Source organism: Lithobates pipiens, unplaced genomic scaffold (assembly GCF_037356315.1).
Source record: "Lithobates pipiens isolate NorthernLeopardFrog02 unplaced genomic scaffold, aLitPip1_a1.2 Scaffold_8, whole genome shotgun sequence".
NCBI classification, from domain to species: Eukaryota; Metazoa; Chordata; class Amphibia; order Anura; family Ranidae; genus Lithobates; species Lithobates pipiens.
In genome coordinates, this window is record NW_027507903.1 from 352,444,157 (window position 1) to 352,469,003 (window position 24,847).

The following is a 24,847-nucleotide window of genomic DNA, read 5'->3' on the forward strand; positions in this document are numbered from 1 at the left end:
CGGCCGGCACTCTCTCTCTCCTGATTGGCTTACTGACTTTGATTGGCAGCAGTGGGAGCCAATGGTGCCACTGCTGTGTTTCAGCAGATCAGGAGGGAAAGTCCTGGATGGCCAAGGTACTTGTTCCCGTTGCTGGAAGAAGATCAGGCTCAGGGAAGTATTAGGAGGCTGACAGGGGGCTGCTATACACAGAAGTTTTTTTTTATCTTAATGCAGTAAGATAAAAAAACTATCGACTTTACAATTACTTTAAAGGACCACTACTGCCAAAAAGTTTTCTATCTGTTTACTATAAGGTTAAAATTCTGTATGGATGCTTGAGTGGATCTGATCTGCACATAATGCCAGTTCCAGCAACACTGCAAGTGATAAAATAGTTTTTTTTTTCAATTTTTTTTTTACAATCTATCTAGTCTAAATCCAACACTGGTCAAACTAAAAAAAAAAGATTTTTTTTTATTTTTTATTGATTTTATGAAAAAAAAAAAACATTGGTATTATTTTATTCTCATGCGAGATAAAATAGTTTCTAAATCAATAGGCTCATAGAGGAAATTTTTAAAAATCCTTAAAAGATTTACAGGTGTTGGAGTTTAAGTGATTAAAAAATAATAATATATAAAACCTATACGGTTATCAGAATACAATGTGTTTGCCATTTTGGTTCTTCTAGAAAAATAGTTATGCATTGTATTTAAACAGACATTGTCACTTTGGCCACTTAAGGCAAAGTAACAGGATATGTGCAAAACACCCCCCTTACCCCTTGACCACCTTATTTTAACCTTTCCAACACTTCCCCACCACTTCTTCTATGACCCCAACTAAAAAAATGGTGCTTCTGGGTAAGAGAGAAATAATGAAATCCCCCCATGATGCATTGCTGAAGCCCAGCAGCCAAAAGCTGGACCCAAGCACTGTCACCTGTCAGAGAGGGCAATTTTACTGCTCTGTATAAGCTCTAATATTGGCAGACACTAGGCATTTTGCTCTTGGCTGCAAAAGAAATAGGAGTGTAACTAGTTGAATTTTTCAACTAGCTGGAAATCTTGTTATAAAACAAATTTTTTTTGTAATTGCAGTGATTGGCTGGTTTATCTCTTACTATACAGATGAAAAAAGTTGGAAAGTTTCTACAGAAATTCTTATAGTGAACAAAATGTGTTAAAAAAATAAAAATCCTCTCTTTGAATAGATATTCAATTAAATAAAGAGGAGGGGGTATGATGAAATGGAAAGTATGTGCAGTCACAGAAATAAATTAATATTTAAAGTTTCTTATGCTATGCTTTACCTAATCGAGTGCTCCTTTGGGATACCTGAAAGAAAAGAAAAAAAAAAAAAAACAGATCTGTTACCAAATGTACTTGAAAAAAGGAAACAAAGGCATTCCAGCTTATGACTGATGACTCCATATTTTCCTGTAGTCTGGGAAAGCTCAATAGAAACATCCATTCCACATTGGTAACACAGTCACAATGAATGGCATGCTTACACACTATGTATACAAATGTATTTGTTCTACAAATAAAGCCATACAAAGATAAGACACACATACAAATGTGTTTGCTCTATAAATAAAGCCATACAAGGATAAGACACAAAATAACCACAGCATATGTTGTATAATTTTAATTGATTTCCTCTAAGTAAATAGCACCACATGATTAACTTTGTCGAAGGAGCAGCATGCATGTAGCTTCTATTATATCTTGGTTTCTGAGTCCTAAAAAAGGGTCTATTGAGTGTCGGCAAACACAAAAGTGGTTAGCCTTTGTTTTATGCAGGAACCAGTGTCAAGTCTTTGTAGACTTATTGGAAAACTCCAGCAGAATTTTGGTAGGAGAGTGTAATTTGTAAGATACAAGTACCTCTATTATATGCTGAGCAGGAAATGCTACAGAGAAAGGCTTTCCTTACAGTTCACCAGCTGCTACAGGCTTTCTCTCCCAATCCTATTCTTTAAATTGTAGCTGCAGATGTCTACAGGGCCAACTCCTTCCGTTCATATAATGCAGAGCAGTAGACCAAAGCTAGAAAACCCACAAGCAGTGGGGAGAGCCAACGGTTCTCTACAGCAGTGATCATCAACTCTGTCCTCGGGGGCCCACTAACAGGCCAAGTTTTATGTTTTACCTTGGGGAGATGCAGACTTGAATACTGCAATCACTGAGCAGCAAATTATATCACTTGTGATGTATTTCAGTTATCTTGCAAACCTGGCTTGTTAGTGGGCCCTGAGGACAAGGTTGATGACCACTGCTCTACAGCATTTGCAGCACTTACCTCCACAAATGCTGCAGGTTCAAAGCAATCAGCTTTGTTGAGTACTTCTTTAATCACCTCAGTATCAGCATGACATCCCCACTTCCTTCTCAGACCATTTTTCGGTTTTCAGTTATGGGATAATTTGACAATTTCTCAGTTATGCAATAGTGTTTTTTGAAAGAGATGAAGCTTATCTTTTGGAGTTATTTATTAACCTGCAGCGACTGTCTGTCCACAGCAGCTGTAGGCAAAGCGATGTACCCGTACGTTGTTGCCTGCTATTGGGTTTCAGGCATGCAATTACGTGCCCTCCCCCTCACCTGGTACCCACTGTGATTGCACACAGCAGCAGCCTGTAAGCAAGTCCCAACTAATGATACACAGCAGGGACCTGCTGATTGGCCGTGTGCAATCACAGTCCAGAGCTCTTGTGTTGGTAAACAACACTGAGCTCTGTATAGAGGGAGCAATCGGTCAGTTTCTCATTCCTGAAAAGCAGGGATGAGAAAATGAGAGGTCTCTTAGTAAAAGCAGCACAGTGCACACTGTGCACACATTACACATAGTTAGGCATATTTTTACCCTATTCCTAGCCACTGTAATAGTACTAGTGTATAGTATTATTACTGATCTCTATAATAATGTCACTGGTGATGTCATTGGCAGTCAGTCCCCCTCCAGCATCAGTTAGTGTCAGATTGTCCACCGCACTATCGCAGTCCCATTATAAGTCATCGGTCGCCATCATTATTAGAATACAAAAAAAAAGGGGTATATATACCATAGATAGATATACTTTATTGTCATTGTATGCAGGCATGTCCCACTTTTAAGTATGCAATAGTGTCTATTTACTAAAGCTGGAAAGTGCAAAATCAGGCTCACTTCTGCATAGAAACCAATGAGCTTCTAACCCCGACTTTTTCAATTAAGCTTTTTTAATAAAGCCTGGAAGCTCAATGGTTTCTATGCAGAAGTGAGCCTGATTTTGCACTTTCCAGCTTTAGTAAATAAACCCCATTGTGTACTTAAAAGTGGGGTATGCCTGTACATACAACAACATTTTTCTGGATACTCTTTACAGCAGCAATAAAACACTTCTCATTCTCAACAAAACCACACATACATACTCCTAGCACATGCCCACATATCTATTTAAATATATCAAAATTTAAAATGCTATTTAAAAATAAAAGAATATTAGAATTCCACATAAAATTCCTAAAACACTGTACCTGATTGGATTATGGACAAAACGGCCCTAGGGAAAAAACTATGCTTTAAGCGATTAGTGTGCATTTTAAGTGTCCTATATCTTTTTTTCTGGTGGCAATGGGACAAACACACTGTAACCTGGGTGGGTTGAATCAATACTAATAGCTTTTGCCCGCTTTTTTAATGGGCCGGCATATGTTGTGTCCAAATTCGGTAGCTCTGTTCCTATGATCCGCTGTTTGTAAGCGCTATAACTTTCACTCAAACTAATCAATATACACTTATTGGGATTTTTTGTATCAAAATCTGTAGCAGAATACATTATGGCCAAAATTTATGAAGACCTTTTTTTTTATTGGATATATTTTATTGTTTTGTTTTGTTTACGTTTTCAGACTTTTTTCCTTTATATCGCAAACAATTAAAAACCCAGTGGTGATCAAATACCAAAAGAAATTTCTATTTGTGTTAAATAATATACATTTTGTTTGGGTACATCGTTGCATGACTACGCAATTGCCAGTTAAAGTAGTGTAGTGCCGAATAGCAAGAAATGGCCTGGTCATTAAAGGGGTAAGCTACCAACAAAAATTGGGATTGCTTACGTTAATCTTTCATATCTAATATATCTTCATCTACAATATATTTTCATTACTAATAGATAATGATTAGAGTTGTTTCCTGGGATAAAGTTTTAGGTTGGATTTGTATTAAAACATAGGTGCTGATGAAACATAGGTGTTGTTGCTGCAGATATCAGTATATTGTGCTGAATCCTTCCAAAGGCATTATGATCAGTAGCATTAAAATGCCCACAATCATTGGTGATCAGTGACATTTTAACTCCCTCCTGCTACCCCATTATTGATGGTCAGTAGTATTTTAATCCCGTCACACTGCCTCCTGGCTACCCTTAGGTATGCTTTATTGCCAGGGAACAGAGCGGTTTTCTGATAACTTAGCTTCTGTGATTGGCTTTCCCGCTGGGACAGCTGGGTCAATGTGTTGGAAGCATGCTTTCAGCTCGAAACCTCAGGCCGCGTACACACGCGGGGACTGTTCGCTCAACTTTGTCCGTCAAACAGTTTCAGTGGACAGTCCGCTCAAAATTAGCATGGACGGACTTGCCCACACACGACGAACGAACAGTCCGCTGAAACCGTGCGCGATGACGTGAACGGCACGTACGACGGGACGAAAAATACAACGTCCTATACACTGCAATGCAAACTTCGGCGTGTAAATCCTTTCTGAGCATGCGCGGAACTTAGTTTGACGAACAAGCCTACACACGAGGGGACTGTTCGCTGAAACAGAGTTTCAGCGGACAGTTTTTCGGAATTTCCAAAAAACTTTGTTCAGCAGACTGTCCGCTGAAACTGTCCGCTGAAAGCCCACACACGAGCGGACTGTCCGCCGAAACACTGTTCAGCCGACAAAGTTGAGCGAACAGTCCCCGCGTGTGTACGCGGCCTCAGACCACCTTGCCATGGATGCATATATGTGGAGGCTGGTCGTTAATGCCCACTTTCCTGCCACCACGTACAACGTTGTATATGCATAATGTAGTCAAAAAGAGGTAAAAAAAAAAAACAATCCCACAATCACTGCTAGTTAGTGGCATTTTAAATCCCCCACTCTGAATAAATATAAGCCTGCCACTGTTTAGGACAGCCATTCTCAACCGTTGTGTTGCAGTACCCAGGGGTGACATCTGGGCCAATCAGGGGTACTGTGGCAAAATGCTAAAAACTGCACCAACAAAGGCAGGTGGATCAAGTAGCTTGATCCAAGCTTACTCTATTTTACAGAGAGCCATAGTTTGCAATACAAATACAAGCCCACCAGCCAATGACATCATTGGTTTCTAAGGAGCACGTCAGACACCTGTGCAGAGTCTTTGAGTTTTCCTCACCTGCTTCCATGGCCACTAAGGGAAGTATGGGTCAGTGGGGGTGGGGGAGATGGGTGTTTGGGATACCTGTGTCTCTCTCTCTCTCTCGAGGTAAACTTTGATTTCTTCTCTCTTGTGCCCTGTGCAATTAATTGTGGGACAGAGCTGTACTGCTGCTCAGCAGTTTTTCCTTTGTCAGCCAGAGCTGATGGGTAGGACCAGGGGTGCAGCCAGCTCTTTCCCTCATCGCACAGGTGGCTGATCCAGACATAGCAGCCTTGCATGTCTTCCATCTCCAGCCCTGTGTTAAGTGTATGCTCACTAAATGTCCTGCCACTACATACTGCTCAATGACCACTCTGCCACCAGGTACTGTTCACTGACCACCCTGCCACTACATTCTGCTCACTGACCACCCTGCCACCATGTATTGCTCATTGACCACCCTTCCACTAGATACTGTCACTTACTACCCTGTCACTACATACTGCTCCCTGTCCTACCACTGAATACTGCTCACTGCCCACACTGCTACCTGACTGTTTTACCACTAAGTAATGCTTACTGTAGTAGTAAGTACTGTTTACTGATCACCTTGCCACTACGTACTGCCCACTGACTGCTCTATTAATTCACACAATGCTCCATTATCACATGTCCACTGTGCTGCTCACTGACTATCCTGCTTGTATGTATTGCTCACAGACTGCCATACCACTATTTACTGCTCACTGACCTCCCACCACTGCCTACTGCTTAATGACTGCCTTGTCACTACATACTGCTCCCTGACCAAGCTGCCACTACGTACTGCTCACCAACTTCTCTGCCACTACATACTACTCAATGACCACCCTGCCACTACATACTGTTCACTGACTGCCCTACCACTACTGCTCACAGACTGACATGCCACTGCATACTGCTCACTGCCCACCCTGCCACTACATACTGCTCCCTAACTGTATTGCCACTACCCTGCCACAATAAACGGTTTACTGATCACCTTGCCACTACCTACTGGCCACTGACTGCTCTATCAATACATACTTCTCACTGAGCACCCTACCACTACGTACTGCTCACTGACTACCTTGTCACTGCTTACTGCTCCCTGCCACTGTGTACTGCTCCATTACCACATTACCACTGTGCTGCTCACTGACTGTCCTACCACTATGTACTGCTCACTGACCCCCCCACCACTGCCTACTGCTTAATGACTGCCTTGTCACTACGTACTGTTCCAAGCCACCACTACATACTGCTCACCAACTGCCCTGCCACTACATACTGTATGTAAACGCAACCAGTATTTACACTTGTGATTACTGTAGGCTGCATATACAGCTGAACAATTTTCAGGTGTTTTCAGTCATTTTAATTGAAACATTTTGAAGCTTTTTTTAAGCGTATTTCAAGCATTTTGCATGTGTATCCAATCTTCAGGCATTTTTGTTTTAGCCTATTGAAAAGCACTGGGGGGGGGAAAGACCAGTTCTAAATGGCCAAAAAAAAACAAACAGAAATATTCCTGGAAAAAATGATTGATTGATTAATTAAAGCATTAAAATCCATTCCCATTAAAGTCGGGGGAGGGGGGGGGCAAAAATACCCAAATCTGCCTCAAAAGTAGCTCATGCTTTTAAAGTGTCAAACATTGAGCTATAGAAGCCTGAACACTCATATGTGATTGGTCCCTATTGATTTACATGGAATTTTTGATGTTGAAGGTTTTGGAGCTTTGAGCTTCGAACTACAAAATGCTTGACTGAGAATGGAGCCCAAAGAATGACATGATATACGCACTCATGTTGTGTCAAAATGCACTACACACAAACATACTACTTTAGGTAAAATTGGCTTCTGCAATTACCAATGATCTTACTTTAAAACAGAAAACCTTTACATTTAATTTGCAACAGATGGGGGAATCTACTTCCCCACTAGACACATTACTCTGGCCTGGCACATATTTATCAGTTTAGTATTGAAGACAGTTTTTATGCAAAACTACATAAAGTTGAGTATACGTGTACATTCCATATGGCCAGTTAGAGGAGAAGATTTGAACTGGAACAAAATAAGTTACTATGATGTTTATTCAAGATTATATAATTGGTAGTTCTAAATGATGTTGAGAAAGTCTTCAGAAGGTCTATATGAAATCTATAAGTGAACTCAGGGTCGGGACAAGTGCAGGGCAGAAGGGACATGTGCCCCAAATGCAGTGATGTAATGTGGAGGGGGCACCGAATGTGCAGCTGGCATCAGGCATCCAGGGCTCTGCATCTCCTGCGTGGTGCACCAGGTCCCCTGTGCTGTTATTGCTGACACCCACAGCAACCAACGTCTCTACCTGCAGGCTGCCACCAATCACAACACTAAAGCAATATCAGCACTGAGGGAGGGAGTCTGGGAGGAGCTCTGGCATTGAGCCATGCCGTATCTTAGATCTGTAATAGGAGTAGAGATTTGTGGGGGGAATAAGAGGAATCATGGCGGCATTTGTACTGTAAAGAAGGAGGGGGGCTTTGGAGTTTATGGATATGATATGTGTTTGGGGGGTTGAAAAGAGGGGATGCAAGAGGATTTGTGCTAGAAGAGGGTGTTAAGGGGGATTGTACTAGAAAGAAGGAAGGGGGAGGGATATATGAGAGGGTGTATAGGATCTGGGCTTGAGTTTAACAAGATTTGTGGTAGAAGCAGTGGTTGGGAGGAGAACATTTTTTTGCAGGGGTGGAGTGAGAAGAGTATTTATGTTATCCTGGTATTTTTACTAGAAGGCAGGAGAAGGGATTTGGAAGAGGTTGGATAGGATCTGTGCTTGAAGGAGTGATTTTTGAGGGGTGTAAGAGACTTTGTGCCAGAAGGAGGGGTTGGGGTAAAAGGATTTATTCTGGAATTGGGATTGGGGGGGATAAGAGGAATTATGATGCTGTTTGTACTAGAAGTTGTGGATTTGGGAGGAGGTGGATATATTTTGTGCTTGGTTAGGGGGAGAAAAAGGATGTAAGAGAATTTGTAACAGAAGAGGGGGTTTAGGGGGAAGGATTTATGCTGGGAGGGGAGATTTGTGGTGGAATAAGAGGATTGGTGCTATAAATTGGTTTTGGAAGGGGGAGGATTTGTGTGTGGTGGGGGTAGGGGTGGGGGGTTTGGGGAAACAGAATTTGGAGTAGAAACTTTTTAAATAAGATTTACACATTTTTCTAATTGGATTCAACAGAAATAATGTGTGAATCCAGGGGGTGAGAATATAAATAGGCTCCTTTATGTCTCTTCTGAAAATTACCTTTGAGTATGCAGCAGCTTGCCTCAGGATATCGAGCCCAGAATCTGAGAGTTCATCTCCTCGTTCTTGGGACTCTAGGGAGTAAGAAAATATAACAAAATAATTAATTAAAATTACAAGATCTTCACTTTGTATTGCTGTAAAGGTAAAAGTTCTTTGCAGTCCCAAAATGTTTGAGATTCACATGAAATATTTTATATGCACAAGAGTAATTGCAGAATGAAACGATTTAGCTGCCTACAGATACCCAAATGTGGCCTGCCCTTCGCATCCAATATAGTCATGGAATAATCTTGCTAACTAAAAATAATCGCCTAAAAGGTGAACATTTCCAGTGGAAAATATGCTTGTTGGTGCTTATGAAGCAGTTAGTCACAAAAAGACCCCTTTTACACTGATCTGTGTTTTTTCCGCAGTGTGGGATCACCCATGGTTGATGTACCCATGTTTTCTGTTCAGATTACTTGCTCTTTGCCATAGACTTCCATTAGCTTCATGCAGGACTTTTAGTGCTCTTTCAGAAAATGCACCAAAACAGCCTGATCTAATGGAAGAAGCACAGGTAGCCTGTACAAAAACCACAGATACACTGCCCTGCGCCTGCGCTGCAGAGAAACCGCAGTGCATCAGAGTGAAAGAGACCTTAGTGGTTTGTCTTTTTTGAAGAGGGGGCTGACCTGTGATAACAGAGTATACCTGTTTATCAGGAGAAGTAATTAGGGTCTCACTAATATGATCTGCCTAATATTGTCACTATCCACAAGACATAAACTATTACTGAGACTGTAATTGTTAATTTGATGTACAATATACATCTGGCCAGACAAACATGATGGATCTTTCATGAGCTCTGTTTATTTACAGTTTTTAGATAGACTTTAGTTTTTTAGGCGCCTGGAGAAAACCAGATTCAGACCCCATACACACTATTATGCTGCGTACACACGATCGAAATTCTCGTCGGAAAAAGCTCTGATGGTTTTCCCGACAGAATTCCGACGGAATTCGGCTCAAGCTGTCTGGCCTACACACGGTCACATCAAATTCTGATCATTTATAACGCGTTGACGTACAACACGTACGACGTGACTAGAAAAAGGAAGTTCAATAGCCAGTAGCCAATAGCTTGTAGTTGAATCTGAGCATGCGTGATTTTTGGCGTGTGTCGGAATAGCATACACTCGATCGGTATTACCGATAGCAAGTTTTTCCGTCGGGAAAATTGAGAACATGCTATCAATTTTTGGCTGGCGGAAATTCGGACAGCTAAATTCTGATGGAGCATACACACGGTCACATTTTCTCATTGGTCTTTTTCTGGCCGGAATTCCGATCGTGTGTACGCGGCATAAGATTTTCTGCAGATTTTTGTCTTCAGATTTACCAAAACAATGTAGTGCAAAGACCTGCCTGATTACATACAAATTGAAACTCTTAAGGTTTGATGTCATATTATATGGTTTGGGTAAATCTGAAGACAAAAATCTGCAGAAAATGTAATAGTGTGTATGGGGCCTTACACTCAAGCTGATTGCAGCCTGTTTAGAGAAATGGATATTTATCTAACTAAATATATTAGTACATTCTTTTGTAATTCCTCATTTCTCTCATTCCTTAGTGAAGAACTTTTTTTTTTTTAGATATAGGTTTATTTTTCTGCTATTAGATGCAATCCAGAACTTCTACGTGGATATTTTACTCCCTCTTGCATGCATAACATACTGTTATACTTGAAAACAGAAAACTCTTTAACATTTAATTTGCAACAGATGGGGGTTCAACTTCCCCCACTAGACACATTACTTCAGCCTGGCACGTATGAATCAATTTAGCATGAAGACAGTACTGATGTAAAACTACACAAAGTTGAGTATAATGTACATTCCATGTGGCAAGTTAGAGCACAGACTTTGAACTAGAACCAAACAAATTGGTAAGATGTTTATTTAAGATAATATAATTGGCAGCTCCAAAGTATCTTACTTTTTAATGAGTTAGAAGGTCTCCATGTAAACCAGATTTAATTGACTCTGCAAATTTGATTAGCCAGACTAATGACTTTAATGTATTAAACAAAATATGCTGCATACACTTTGTTGGCTATTAGCCATCTAATGACATAGGCCTGTGAATGTAACCTACATTGGTAATAGTTTTTATTTCTTTCATTTTGAATCATCCAGATGCTTGGAAAATCTATTTTAACCAGTGTATGCTTGCTTGTTATACAAGCTTTCACTGCACTCATAATACAAATAGCGTCATTAATTCATTTATTTCCCAGTAAACAACTAGTTATACCCAATGCACTTATATTGAATTGCTTTCTATTACTTTACTAATGGAAGGACAACTCTAGCATGTAAATGTAAAATAAAAGAAAGGCATTTACAAATGCAGCACTGATTTATTCTTACTTGGTGGCTGTAACACAGTGTTGATAGCATGGACCACACCATTTGTTGCCATCAGGTCTGCTTCAGAAACACGCTGTTTGTTGACATGCAGTGTGGAGTTTTTCTGTAAAAACATCACAGATCAAACTACAAGAACTAATTATAAAATGTATATGGGCTAATGGTAGAGCCAAACTTAAAATAACAACATTACAATGATCGAAAACTGAAGCAGGGATAGATATATTTATATATTTATATTACCTGGCAGGGCAATTAAAACAGCTACAGACATAGATAAGACAGGAAAGAGCAGGAGGAGTGGAAAAGTATCTATTGGAAATAATCCAGGTAAAGGATTTAGTGGTAGGATTGTTGGCACAAACAGCGAGGTTACCTAAAATTAAGACCCCCATATTTACAATGGCACGATTGGTGTGGAAAGAAGCTAAGAGAATAGTAGGGTTTAGGGATATTCCCCAGGAAATTCCCATCTGGAATAATTCAGCCTTTTAACAGCTGAGAGGAAATCCAGATGGAAACTTCTGGAAATAGAAAGGTGTGATTGTATTAGAGCAGTTGTATGAACATGGAACTATGCTAACATTTGAATACCTGAATAAACAACATAATATAGCACATAAACACTTTTATAAATAATTAAAACTAAGGCATGCCTTGCAGGCACAATTTGACAAACAGAATCTTAAGATAACAAAATACCCCCTGATAGGAATTTTGAAGTCACAAGGGCCGAAGGGACTGATATAAATATTTTAACAATTTCTATTACAAGCTGAAATAGGTAGAGAACCATTGAAAGTAAGATGGCAGGTTTTGATCTCAGAAATTACAGCTAAGAAATGGGAGGAGATATGCTCCTCAAATTTGTTGGTATCGCCAATAGATAATAACAAGATGGCGCTATTGTATATAATGCACCAGATATAGCTCTATTAGACTATATAAAATGGATAAAAGGTCAACATGAAAATGTTTGCAATGTCATTAAGATGAAGCAGATTTATGCCATTTGATTTGGTCATGTAGGGAGGCAATGGGATATGGGAGTCAAGTAACAAAAACAATTATCTGAAATGATTAAAAGAACGGTGCCTTGTACCCCTGAAGTATGTTTGTTGGGGGTGTTGAATTATGAAGAACGGTCAAAGATCTCTTTGCAAAAAACACTTTTTTCAGGCTAGAAAGCAAATTGCTAAGATGGATGCAAATGATAACTCCTTCTATCAGAGAATAGATAAATGCAGCTAACCATATCATAGCATATGGAAAAGTTATGTATGAAAGTAGGGGAAACCTACAGAAATATCAGAAAATTTGGAGTCAATGGTGTAGTATGGAAGGGACTAGTGAGAGATAGAGTAGATGAACCGAATGATTGCTGCAGAAAGTTATAATGTAATCTTTAATATTATGTATGTTTTTGATATGCAATAAAGAGTATTAAAGAAACAAAAAGAACAGCTATGTTGGAATGATGTCTTTATGTTATGTGGCATACATAATGTCTGATAACGCTAACTTGTATGCCATTTAAGGAATATGAGGAAGAAAATGTAACTCTGTGGCTCTACCAGGGTAATAGAGCCAACTTTGATGACCCACATGCTCTGGCCCAAAAGGGGCTTCCCTAACATTGAAGATTTTTTTTACATGCTGAAATAATTATTTAACGGTTTAACTTGACCGTCTAAACCATGGGTTTTCAACTTTTTGGCCTTCCTCGACCACATTGAAAGAGAAGGAATTGTCTTGAAATTGCCACACATAAAATACAATAATAATGATAGATGATGAGCAGAAAAAGACAGGCAGATCACAAGTTACCGATCACTTCAATAGATAATGCAGCTATCTGAGCCATAATACTTTTTTTTTTTGTAATTTTTTTATTATAAAAGTAAAAGAGGGCAACATAAAACTAGTATGGTATTTGACACTCTTTTTGATAAACTAATGCATCAATATCTGGTTAGATGAATTTAGTAGCAATTCTCAATAAGTTATCAAGGTGCTCATCAGATAATTTGGTTCTAATTTTGCCATTCATGTGCTTAATTTTTGAAAAATAGTTGCTCACAAATATAGGTGCTGCTGAAAATTAATGACATTAATTAATTAATTAATTAATTAATTAATTAATTAAAGATAGCACAGTAAAGAGACACAGTAAAAAAGAAAAAAAATGCCATGTGTTCACTAAGTGTAAGTGCATTTTCCAAAAAATTCCCCCAAAAAATGTAAGTAAGTTTATGATTTTGTATTGGGCCACATTCAAAGCCGCCTTGAACTGCAATGACACCCCTACACTAAACAGCAGCTTATAGGCTCCAGTAATAAAAATGAAATCAAAGATGGTTGTATTGGTATGCCACAGTTGCTCCCCATATTATGACATGTATTATATTTGTGTATGGCAAATACTGCCCTTCTGTGAATGCTCTGTGTGCATTGCATGCTATTTGCATTCTGTGTGCTCTGTGCTGTAAATGGACAAACTTTCGCCCCTTAATTTTCTGGGAGTACAATCATTCCAGAGTCAGTGGACTCCAGTAAGGGCAGGACAAGTGGCAGCATAATAAATAATAAAGGATAAGGGATGACTGTAAGTTGAGCAGTACTTTGTACAATTTTTCTAAATGTATTATATACATTTCATGTTTTCTTGTGAATTCCTTCTATTTAAAAAAAAAAAAAAGGATACAAATAATCAGGACAATTAACAATTAACCTACCGAAATGGCTTCCAGTTTTCCACCCTGCAGAGACTTTAATCTTACAAGTTGACTAACTGACCCGCTGACCAGGATCTCATCACCAATGTGATACTTCAAAAGGTTGGAAAGCTCTTTGGCATTACCTTCAAAGCGAAACAAAATATATATTATACCTTACATTAAAACTGATATACTACAGTATACTAAATATATCTTTAAAGCACCAGTTTGTGTAAACTCAAATTTCAGATTAATGTGATATTAAAACTATTTTGTTTTGGATCAATCATGGCTCCAGCCATACTGTATAATTTTTTGTAACCGACTTTAAAAGGTAAACTAGCAAGCACCTTGACGAAGAACTGAGCCAGTGCAGGCAACTGGCCCATTTTACACACCAAAGAGTTATTGGGGTCCAACTGTAGGGTTAGCTGCTTCTGATGTTTTTAATAATGACATTGCAGCTCATGTTAATGTTGCCAGAGGCTGCCAAGGTATTTGTCTGTTTGGCAAATACAGCCACAAGCTTGGAGGAGAAAATAGCTTAGTTCAACCTTAGTTTAACCTCTACTGGTTTCTGCTGAAAGTGCGTTGGGTGGCTTTGTAGCTGCCAGATCACTTTCACATACACCAGAAAATGCCTCCTGGATTTGAGAGCCACCATTTCACATCCTCTGTGGCCAGGGGAGAGGCTAATCAAGCGTGATCTGTGCTTCACTAGACTCCACGGAGTGCAGGGAAGACATTAGAGGTCTAATAGTCCCCTGATTTCTCATTAAATATGCATTTTTAATTGTGCTATCACATGAAGGGGGGTCCTTATCAGTTAAGTAAAAAAAATAAAAAAATCACAAAAATTCAAGTTACATAAAAAGAATGTAAATCATACAAAAAGGATATAAAGGATTATATATTGCTATGCAGGAATGAAAGTAATATTTAACTCATGGTTAATGCTACAGTTTTGACTTATGACAGCTTTTGAAACTTTGTCTGTGGACAATTTGGGGTATCATAGTTTGTTGCCATTTCACAGCTTTGTGCAGTTTTAATGCTTAACATGCTTGGTATGTATTTACTCGATGTAACCTCATCTTATTATATTTTCCACCAAAATTAGGTAATATAAGAGGGCTGATTTACTTAAGGCAAATAGACTGTGCACTTTGCAAATGCAGTTGCACTCTGCAAGTGCAGTTACACTAATTTCCCTTAGTAAATGTCATTCGGAAAAGCTTCACTTTGTAAAGAGTAACCTATCAGGAGCAAGAAAAACAAAAAAAGGCATTTTTGCTTGCACATGATTGGATGATGGAACTGACCACATTTACTAAGCTCTGGGGAAAATGAGTGCAACCACACTTGCAAAGTGCACAGTTTATTTTGCCTTTTAGTGTGCACTAAAATGAATGTTACTATATTTTTTACTGAATGGTTGTTTTAATATTGTGTGGTCTTTCCTTTCAGAATATATACTGCTTAAAGTAATCTTCAGTAATATTGTCTATCCCTGATTGCAATCTGTCATTGTCTGCAACAAGAAAATCTGCAAAAGTGCATTTTTTTGTCATTTGAAAATGTTGGATAATAAATCCAGATTTAGGTAATCAGAAGAAAAGACTACTATTAAGTTTGGACAACAAACATCATTGTAAACAAGTACAAGGCTTCTATAAAAATATATTTGCTATTTTTGTTACAGTAACATTGTTTACTATGGTAATGGAGAGACAATTGAGAAAGTCAATAGCTTCTTGGCAATATCATTGAAGTGATGACCATGGTTGGCAAATTTATGAAAAATGGTCACCCAAAAGATCCCATATAAGAGTCTAGTGACTAGTCATTTTAAAGAAAATCAGATATCAGAGAAAATCAGATTCACTTGTCACCTAAGACCTTATTCTCTATAGAATGCCATCTCAAAAACAAAAATTCCTGTTTTGATTACTATCTTGATGACTGTTTCCCCGAAAATAAGACCAAAGCGTGATTGTTGGTGATGGCTGCAATATAAGCCCTACCCCCAAATAAGCCCTACCCTGTTTCCCCAAAAATAATCCCTGCCCTGAAAATAAGATCTACAAGGACTTTAACTAGGGCTTATCTGGTGGGTAGGGCTTATATTGCAGCCATCACCGACAATCACGTTAGGTCTTATTTTTAGGGAAACAGGGTAGTTATGACTTGTGCAAATGGATTTCATAGAGAGGAGGGAGACAGTTAAACAAAAACACTGTAAAAACAACATATATTTAACACGAGGAAGAAGAAGAAGACATTTACAAATTCATGCTTCATTCCACTGCAAAAGGAAAAAAATAAATCATATTTTATTAGTAAGTGATATGTCTGCCAAATTTTGTTAAAATGTTGTTTTATAGAGTATAAAAGCCTTTTTATAGCTTCAGATTGTTTTTTATTGGTGCCTCCAAAATAAGATACACTCTCTTTGTTTGTACAGTAATATTGGGGAAGTGTTCCAATTGTTCAGGGGACAACTTTCTCGGAGTGGATTTAACCTTAAGCCTAGTACACACAATCAGAATATCGTACAAAAAATATTGCTTTCAAAATGATCGTATGATAATCTGATCGTTAATACACAGCTTTCATCTGAAAGTTTCCGAACAGACAAACAAGAAAATTTTCCTTTAATCAGTAAAGTTTTCATCTGAAAATACAATACAAATACATTATGTCACTTCCGAATTTTTATTCTATAATACGAGAATTTACGTACTTTAGTAACCAATTCGTTTTCTATATTGGGACTAGCATGCAAAAATAAAAAACGGACAATCATTCGTCCGATAATCTCATCCTGTGTATTAGGCTTTACTGGATAGATTTTCACTCACTTTCTTTTGTATATACATGACAAAAAGTGACAATAAATCTCTAAAAAGAAACCAATAAAACTAACAGGGTTTAACCATTATCTAATCAGATAAAAACAGACTTAGCTTTAACCCTTTTGCTGCCAGCGACCGTTTTTTTCGCATTTGCATTTACATTTTTTGCACACTTTAAAAAAACATTTTAAGGCTAAAGATTACATAAAAAAACCTTAAGCATTATGTATTTTCTGAAAACAGACACCCTAGATATTACCGGAAGGGCATGTGCATTTATGTGTGTATGTGGTTTTAGGGGTTGCTCAAAACATTTATGGGAGAGTTTTTGGGTGTTACTTTATTCACAGTTTTTTTACATATCTTTTTTGTACTAAACTTATTTTTCCCAACATAGGGAACAAAAAAATAAAAGCTAAAATTTGATTTCTCTTACTAAATAGAAGAAAACATGATTTCAGCTTTAAATATACTCAAATTAGTTGTTGCTGGCTCATTTACTCCAAGATTGATAACAAGTGATTACGGAGGCAAAGGAAAGTATACAACTGCAATCAGTAGGCGCAAGGCTGATATATAGCAAATGATTTAAAAATTTAAAATAAGATGAAAAAAGGCCCTGGATTTATGGGTAACAGCAGGATCAGCAGAGCAGAGAAATACGCTGAAATTAGAAGAGACTGTAGGGTTGATTTACTAAAACTGGAGAGTGCAAAATCTGGTGCAGCTTTGCATAGAAACCAATCAGCTTCCATTTTCTTTTTTTTTTTTTGTCAAAGCTTAATTGAACAAGCTAAAGTTAGAAGCTGATTGGCTACCATGCACAGCTGCTCCAGATTTTGGACTCTCCAGTTTTAGTAAATCAATCCCAGTGCATGTAACAGGGTAAACATTAGTTGTGGTAGCTAATGTTCCCTTTTGTTTTCACCACTAGATTTATCACACATTCACCACTTTCTCCATGAATGACAAATGGAATAACAATTCTTTCCTGACGCATCATGGCAGCACACACAGTGGGTTGTGACTCCGCCTCCACAACCTGATAGGACTGGTTAGCTATAAGATTTAAAGAGGAGTCCACCGTTGCATTCTCCTTTTTTTCCTCACCTGTATGGGACATTACGTTTCGAGTTCGGTTAGCATGGAACCCCTTACCGCACCACCCCAGCTAGGTTCAGCCTCTCCTACTTGGAAGTCCCTGTCCGTACGGTCTCTAAATGAGCCATAACGCAGGGAGCCCCACTCTGGTGGTCTCAGGGGCAAAAAAATTACAAAGCAGCGGGCTTTTAAAAAGAAAAAAAACCTTAAAAAGGTTGTAATGATTGCAGCGGTCTCCCCCTTTCCTATCTGTCGTGCTCCCCAGCATGTCTCCTTTCTCTGCCTACCTTCTGTTTTCAGTCCTCAGTTTTTCCTTTTTTTTTCTCTCCTCTTCTTTTTCTCCCCTCTGGGCACGCTGAGCCCTGTAGTTCCACGGCGCTGTGACCCTTCCATCATGGCGGTTCCGTCCGGACGATCGGCGCTCAGGAAGTGACGTTTTCCCCTTGCCCTCTGCATTTGCCAGCATCCAAGATGGCGCAGGGCGGCGCAGGCGGCCAGTGCGCATGCGCGGCGGTGACGTCACTCCTCCAGCGACGGCGGGCTATTTAAAAAATGTCATTTTCGTTTGGAAGTGCTGCTTGTGCCTTCCACGCCATCTACCATCCTGATCTCTGCACACAGCCTGCTGCCTTGCAAGACAAGTCCTCCTGAACTCTGGTAAGCCTCTTTTCTTTCATCTTTATGCACTTTGCCATTCATTTATTTGCTGCACCTTCTGCCCATACTCTGCATTGGCTCTTATACTGAAAACCTCTGGTCACAGGTGTACTCTATTCTTCCTCATGGAGACCGCTGCCTTAGTAAACCATCCTAGAACCATAAGGTAAGGGGGCGTATGGATTGGTAAGTAGCGAAGAGGAGAAAAAGAGAGCTCTGCCACTAATACCTTTCATTTTGGTAGCTCTGGCAGGTCTTCGGGGTCATCCCATTCTAAAAGAAAGGAACGTTCCCCCTCAAGACACTCTCACTCTCGGCGAAGTCGGTCAAGGTCTTCCCGTCATCACAGAGAACCGCCATCCTCACATCGTGAGGAACACCATACCCGTCCTGCGGTTAATACCTGCTGGGTCTGTGGAGCGCAAGCATTACCTAGTAAGCTTGTTTGCCAAGTCTGTCTGGAGGAAGCAACTCGGGACAAGGAAGCTGACGCTAGAGAAGCCTCCAATATTATAAGAGACTCAGTTAAGGAAACAATCCTACAGGTGACAGCTTATGATCCAATCAGGTCATCTAACTCAGCCTCAACCTCTCATTCTCCTCAGGATCCAGATGACTCCCCAGAGGATGAGGATCCCCTGACCCCTACAGTTTTCGACTTTGCATTAATAAACCCTTTTGCGAAATCGGTTAAGGAAGCGATCGGTTGGGAGGAAGAGAGAGATGTCCCGCCTAAGTTAAGGAAATACTTCTCTAACCTCAAAAAAGACCCTGAGGTCTTCCCCTTTATCGAAGAGCTAGAGGAGCTCATAAGAGATGAATGGCAAAAACCATAAAAGAAATCCGGCTTAAACAACAGATTAGCGAAGCTCTATCCCCTAAAAGAGCCAGCAGTGAACCCTCTTATCTCCGCTCCCGTGGTAGACTCCTCACTGATGCGCTTAGCGCGCCATGTAACCCTACCAATAGAAGACGCCGTAACCTTTAAAGATGTGATGGATCGCAAAATTGATCTCGACCTTAAGAAAGCCTACTCAGCAGCAGGGGGGGCCTGTAGGCCTGCAATCGCTCTAGCAGCGGTCGGTAGAGCCATCACCTCCTGGACATCTGGAGTTGAAAAATTTATCGCAGAAGCGGCGGACCAAGACAAAATCATTTCAGCACTGCAGGAACTCAGCCTTGCGGGTGATTTCGTAGCGGAGGCGGCGGTGGACGTTATTCGGTCATCAGCAAGAGCAATGCTGGCCTCAGTAACTTCCAGAAGGGCTCTCTGGCTAAAACCTTGGGTTGCTGATGCGACTTCCAAATCCAGCTGGTGTAAGATCCCTTATGATGACACTAACCTTTTTGGCTCAAAATTAGATTCCGCAATATCAAAGGTCACGGGGGGAAAATCGGGTCTAATACCGTCGGACAGAAGATCCAAGCAACAGAAAAATCCGCCCTTCAGACGTCACCTTCCGGAAAGGTACCGGGACGTAAGGTCTTATAGACCCGGGAAAGAATTCAAACGGAATTGGCGAAGCACACAACCCTCTTTTGTGAGAGTCCAAAAATCGAAGACAACCGTGCCGGTAGACCAACAAAAATCTTTTTGATGCCACGCATGCCCAGCCCGCAATAGTTGGTGCGAGGCTGAGGCTATTTGCCCAAACTTGGATAGACAAAATAAAAGAACCCTGGGCGATATCCACCATCCAGCAAGGTCACAGGTGGAAATTCAAGCGAAAACCGCCAAAAAACCACTACAAATCTACCAAGCTACCCTTTTCGCGCCTGAGGCGAAAGCTTTTAGTCAGATACATTATGGAGTTGCTCCAGAAGCAAGCAATTATAGAAGTTCCACAGGAGCAGAGAGGAGAGGGGTTTTACTCCCCCCTTTTCTTGGTGTCAAAGAAAACAGGCGACCTGAGGCCCGTGTTGGATTTAAAGAAGTTAAACCAAATGATTCTAGTCGAATCATTCAGGATGGAGAGTCTCCAATCAATATTACTAGCAATAGGGGAGAAAGATTGGATGCTCTCGGTCGATTTATCCGACGCTTATCTACACATTCCAGTGCATCAAACCTTTCAAAAGTACCTACGCTTTGCGATAGGCAGGCAACACTTTTAATTCAAAAGCCTCCCATTTGGGATATCAACGGCACCCAGGACCTTCACAAAGGTGTTACTTCCGGTTATAGCACTATTGAGAGAAAGAGGTCTAAGAGTACTACACTATCTCGACGATATTCTTCTTCTAGCAGACAGTCGAGAGATACTTCTACGACATCGTTCAATTCTGATTTCCACACTCCAGCAATTCGGGTGGATAGTGAATTGGAGGAAGAGCAGCCTGGTCCCAGTGCAGAAGATGGTCTTCCTAGGAGCCGAATTGGACACCAGATCCAACACAGTAGGGCTTCCCCAGGAGAAACTTCATCCTCTTATCCGCAAAGTGAGAAAGCTACTATCAGTAGACCACCTATCTGCAAGAAAATGCTTAAGTATTCTGGGCTCAATGTCATCAACCTTTCTAATGGTTCAGTGGTCTCAATGGAACTCCAGGGTATTCCAGAATTCGTTCCTAAAACAATGGAACGGGGTGTCAATGTCACAACAAATAACAATCACCAGAGCAGTCAAGGAGTCAGTACGTTGGTGGGCTCAAACCAACAATCTAACTCGCCGTCGTCCTATCGTTCATCCACTCCCAGAGATAGTAACGTCAGATGCCAGTTACCTTGGCTGGGGTGCGTATCATCTAGATCGGGGAACACAGGGCCGCTGGTCCTTCTGTCCACAGGGGATAGTCTCGAATGTTCTGGAACTCAGGGCTGCATGGCAAGCACTTCTAACTTTCAGTCCCCTCCTTTCAGGGAAGAGTGTCCTCCTGCGTATGGACAACACAGTGGCTGTGAATTATGTCCACAGGCAAGGGGGCACAAGAAGCAAAGTCCTAATGCGGGAGGTACGACCGATAATCGAGTGGGCCCAAGTCTACCTGACGGATCTGAAGGCAGTATACATACCCGCAATTCACAACCAACTCGCGGACGATCTAAGTCGAATATTTATTTCAAACAACGAGTGGTCTCTCAGTCACAAGGCCTTTACTCTTCTGACACACAAATGGGGTGTTCCCGATATAGATCTGGCAGCGACTCCAGCGAATCGCAAATGTACTCGCTTCTTAGCAAGGACCGCCTATCCAGCAGCAACAGGGATCGACTGTCTCCACCATCCTTGGGAATTTCGCCTAGGTTACATATTCCCTCCGGTGCCCTTGATAGCCAGGTTTCTGGCCAGACTGAGGACTTCGTCTTCCACGGTAATAGCAGTGTTGCCCTTCTGGCCCAGAAGACCATGGTTTCCGACCATCCTGCAATTGAACACAGAAGAGCCTCTCCCACTTCCGCTGTTCCCAGACTTGCTCTCACAAGGGAAATTTCTACACCCGTCACCAGAGCGACTACACCTGACGGCTTGGAAACTGAAAGGGAAAGGTTACTAGATCAGGGTTGTTCATTAAGAGTAATATCCACCTTACAACAAGCAAGGAAGAAATCGACAAACAACATATATAATAAGATTTGGAAAAGATTTTCTGCAATAGCCCAACTACAGTCCTGGAATCCCCTTTCTCCATCAGTGTCTCAGGTGTTAGAATTCCTACAACTAGGCCTAGAGAAAGGCTTAAGGTCAAGCACTTTAAAAGTTCACGTCTCTGCCATATCCGCAATGACAGGAATCAAGTGGGCTTTAAACCCCCTCATCATTCAGTTTCAGAAAGCATGCCTAAAAATAAGGCCTCCTAGAAAACCAATTTTTCCGACCTGGGACCTATCGATCGTCCTGGAAGCCTTAACCAAAGAACCTTTCTCGACGGGGGGATCAATATCCCTATGGGACTTGACACTAAAACTATCGTTTCTAGTTGCAATCACATCGGCCAAAAGGGTCTCCGAGCTGCAAGCTCTACTAATCAAAGAACCACACCTAGTTTTTTTCCCAGACAGGGTCGTACTCAGACCTTCGGAACGGTTTGTGCCAAAGGTAGCATCTAGCTTCCACTTTAATCCGGAGATCAATCTTCCCGTTTTTCTCAACACAGATGGAAATCCACACCCTCTGGACGTGAAGTCTGCAATATCCGCCTACCTGGAGGCTACCGCTCCATTCAGGAAGTCAGAAAACCTCCTAGTCATTCCGCATGGCGCCAAAAAAGGTCAAGCGGCTTCTTCAAGAACAATATCCTCATGGTTGATTAAAGTCATCAAGAAAGCATATCTAGTTCAACACCTTCCAATACCGGAAAACCTGAAAGCGCATTTGACGAGAGCGATGGCGACCTCATGGGCAGCATACAACAGAGTGTCACCAGAGACTATTTGCAAGGCAGCAACTTGGTCATCAAAAACCACATTCATGTCACACTATAGAATAGACCCGGCTCAATTAACTACGGTTGAGTTCGGGAGATCAATTATTCAATCAAACTCATCTATATCCTGTACTTGAGTAAATAAAAAACTTCTAAAAGGCACCCTCCCATGTAGCGAGTTATTTCCCACTGTGTGTGCTGCCATGATGCGTCAGGAAAACGGAAAATTGTATACTCACCTTTCCGTAATTTTCCTTTCCTGACGCATCCCATGGCAGCACACAGGATCCCACCCCTCTAAGGTGATAGTTACTGAGAATGCAACGGTGGACTCCTCTTCAAATCGTATAGCTAACCAGTCCTATCAGGTTGTGGAGGCGGAGTCACAACCCACTGTGTGTGCTGCCATGGGATGCGTCAGGAAAGGAAAATTACGGAAAGGTGAGTATACAATTTTCCGTTTTCTAACCCTTTTCATGTTCTACTTCCACTTCATCATCATATAAATGGCATCGTCATAAAGATGTGGTGCTATACTTTGGTTAGATTTTAAGGAAACTGTTGTCCCTTTTGTCTTCAAAGTATAGTCCAATCAATATTAAAAATCAAACAGTAGAATACATATAAAGTACAGCTAATCTAATTCCTGATTTATGATTTTGTTTTTCATAAATGCATTGCTGTAGGGGCGATCTGGTGATTGAGAACCCTTGATTTGAGAACCCCTGCTTGTAATGCATGAGAGCTGTTCCTAAACACACCCACTGCAGACTCATTCCTATCTGCCACATACAGAAAGGTCAAGGTACAAAAAATGTCAGTAACTAAGACATATCTCACAGACATCAATCAGATTCAGTTTATTGCCAATACAGAAAGCCTTCTCACACACGGATGGCCAGGAGGTGCTAAAAACTGACGGCCAAACTACAATTTTACTGCTCTCCCATTATGGCTAGACAACAACAACTGGGGGAGGCTGTTTGCATGGCGTGGCTCCGATGCTGTGTGTAGCGGCCACAGAAAAATTTATGTGACATGCCAAGTTGGCTGGTTGCATGCAATGGCATAGTTGAATGCAAATCTACACTGACAATCTACTGCATTGTCAACCTTAAAAGTTCTGTACAAGTATTTAGAAGTTGTGGGAAAAGGGATGTGACAAGCTCACTATCTATAAAGGTTTTCTATACTGGACAAATACAGAGTCTTATGTAACATGTGCCAAAAGGGATCAGATATTAGGGCCTTTTATGACTACTATTCTGATTAATTTACTACATAAGTGTAAAGGTAAAACTAGATAAGATGGTGAGGTATTATAACCCCTATCACAGGGATCTGCAATTAGTGGACCTCCAGCTGTTGCAAAACTACAAGTCCCATTATGCCTCTGTCTTTGGGTGTCATGCTTGTGGCTGCCAGAGTCTTGCTATGCCTCATGGGATTTGTAGTTCTGCAACAGCTGGAGGTCCGCTAATTGCATATCCCTGCCCTATCATGTCTTTCAGCTGTGTCTGTCCCTACTGGGGAAGCTGACTTTGACTAAAAATTATGGAAAAATCTAAAATTTTGAGCTATCACCAGAACCAGATTAAACTGCAAAATCCAAATGGGGACACTAGTTATATTGTACTGCCAAAAAAGGGATTTACTTCATTTTACCATATTTCTTCAACTTCTTGTTGTGACTTTCATAGCAGAAGTAAAGAGAAATCTCTTTTTTGGGACACAGAATGTAAAAAGAAAAAAAAAAGCCATGGGTTTTAACCATTCCCTGCTCTATCATAAATGAGAATAAAAAAAAACACTATGGCTTTAGATATAGTTTAATTAATTGAACAACCATTTGAATAGGTGTCTGTGTTTTAACTAACATCATATGAAATTATAGGATGCTGTATTGGCTATGAATACTTTGTATATTCCTGGTGTCTTTTATGCCTAATTGCAAACAGACATAAGCTGTACTGAATTAGCAACCATACACATGTATGGTATATCTGGTTAACCTGGAGAAAATGTAAAGCATGCATAGACACTTTTCCTGCAGATTTCTGTGA

General features: G+C 40.5%; 1 protein-coding gene across 1 annotated transcript in view; it reads right to left on the reverse strand.

The window, feature by feature from the left end:
- The window catches only part of TGFBI (transforming growth factor beta induced), a 109,539-nt gene that overhangs the window by 8,687 nt on the left and 76,005 nt on the right, over nt 1-24,847 (reverse strand). The window contains exons 13-16 of the mRNA XM_077473374.1: nt 13,825-13,949; nt 11,090-11,192; nt 8,673-8,746; nt 1,295-1,319 (exon numbers count right to left, since the gene is read on the reverse strand). Coding sequence (XP_077329500.1) covers nt 1,295-1,319; nt 8,673-8,746; nt 11,090-11,192; nt 13,825-13,949 — 327 coding nt within the window. The remainder of the gene's footprint in view (nt 1-1,294; nt 1,320-8,672; nt 8,747-11,089; nt 11,193-13,824; nt 13,950-24,847) is intronic.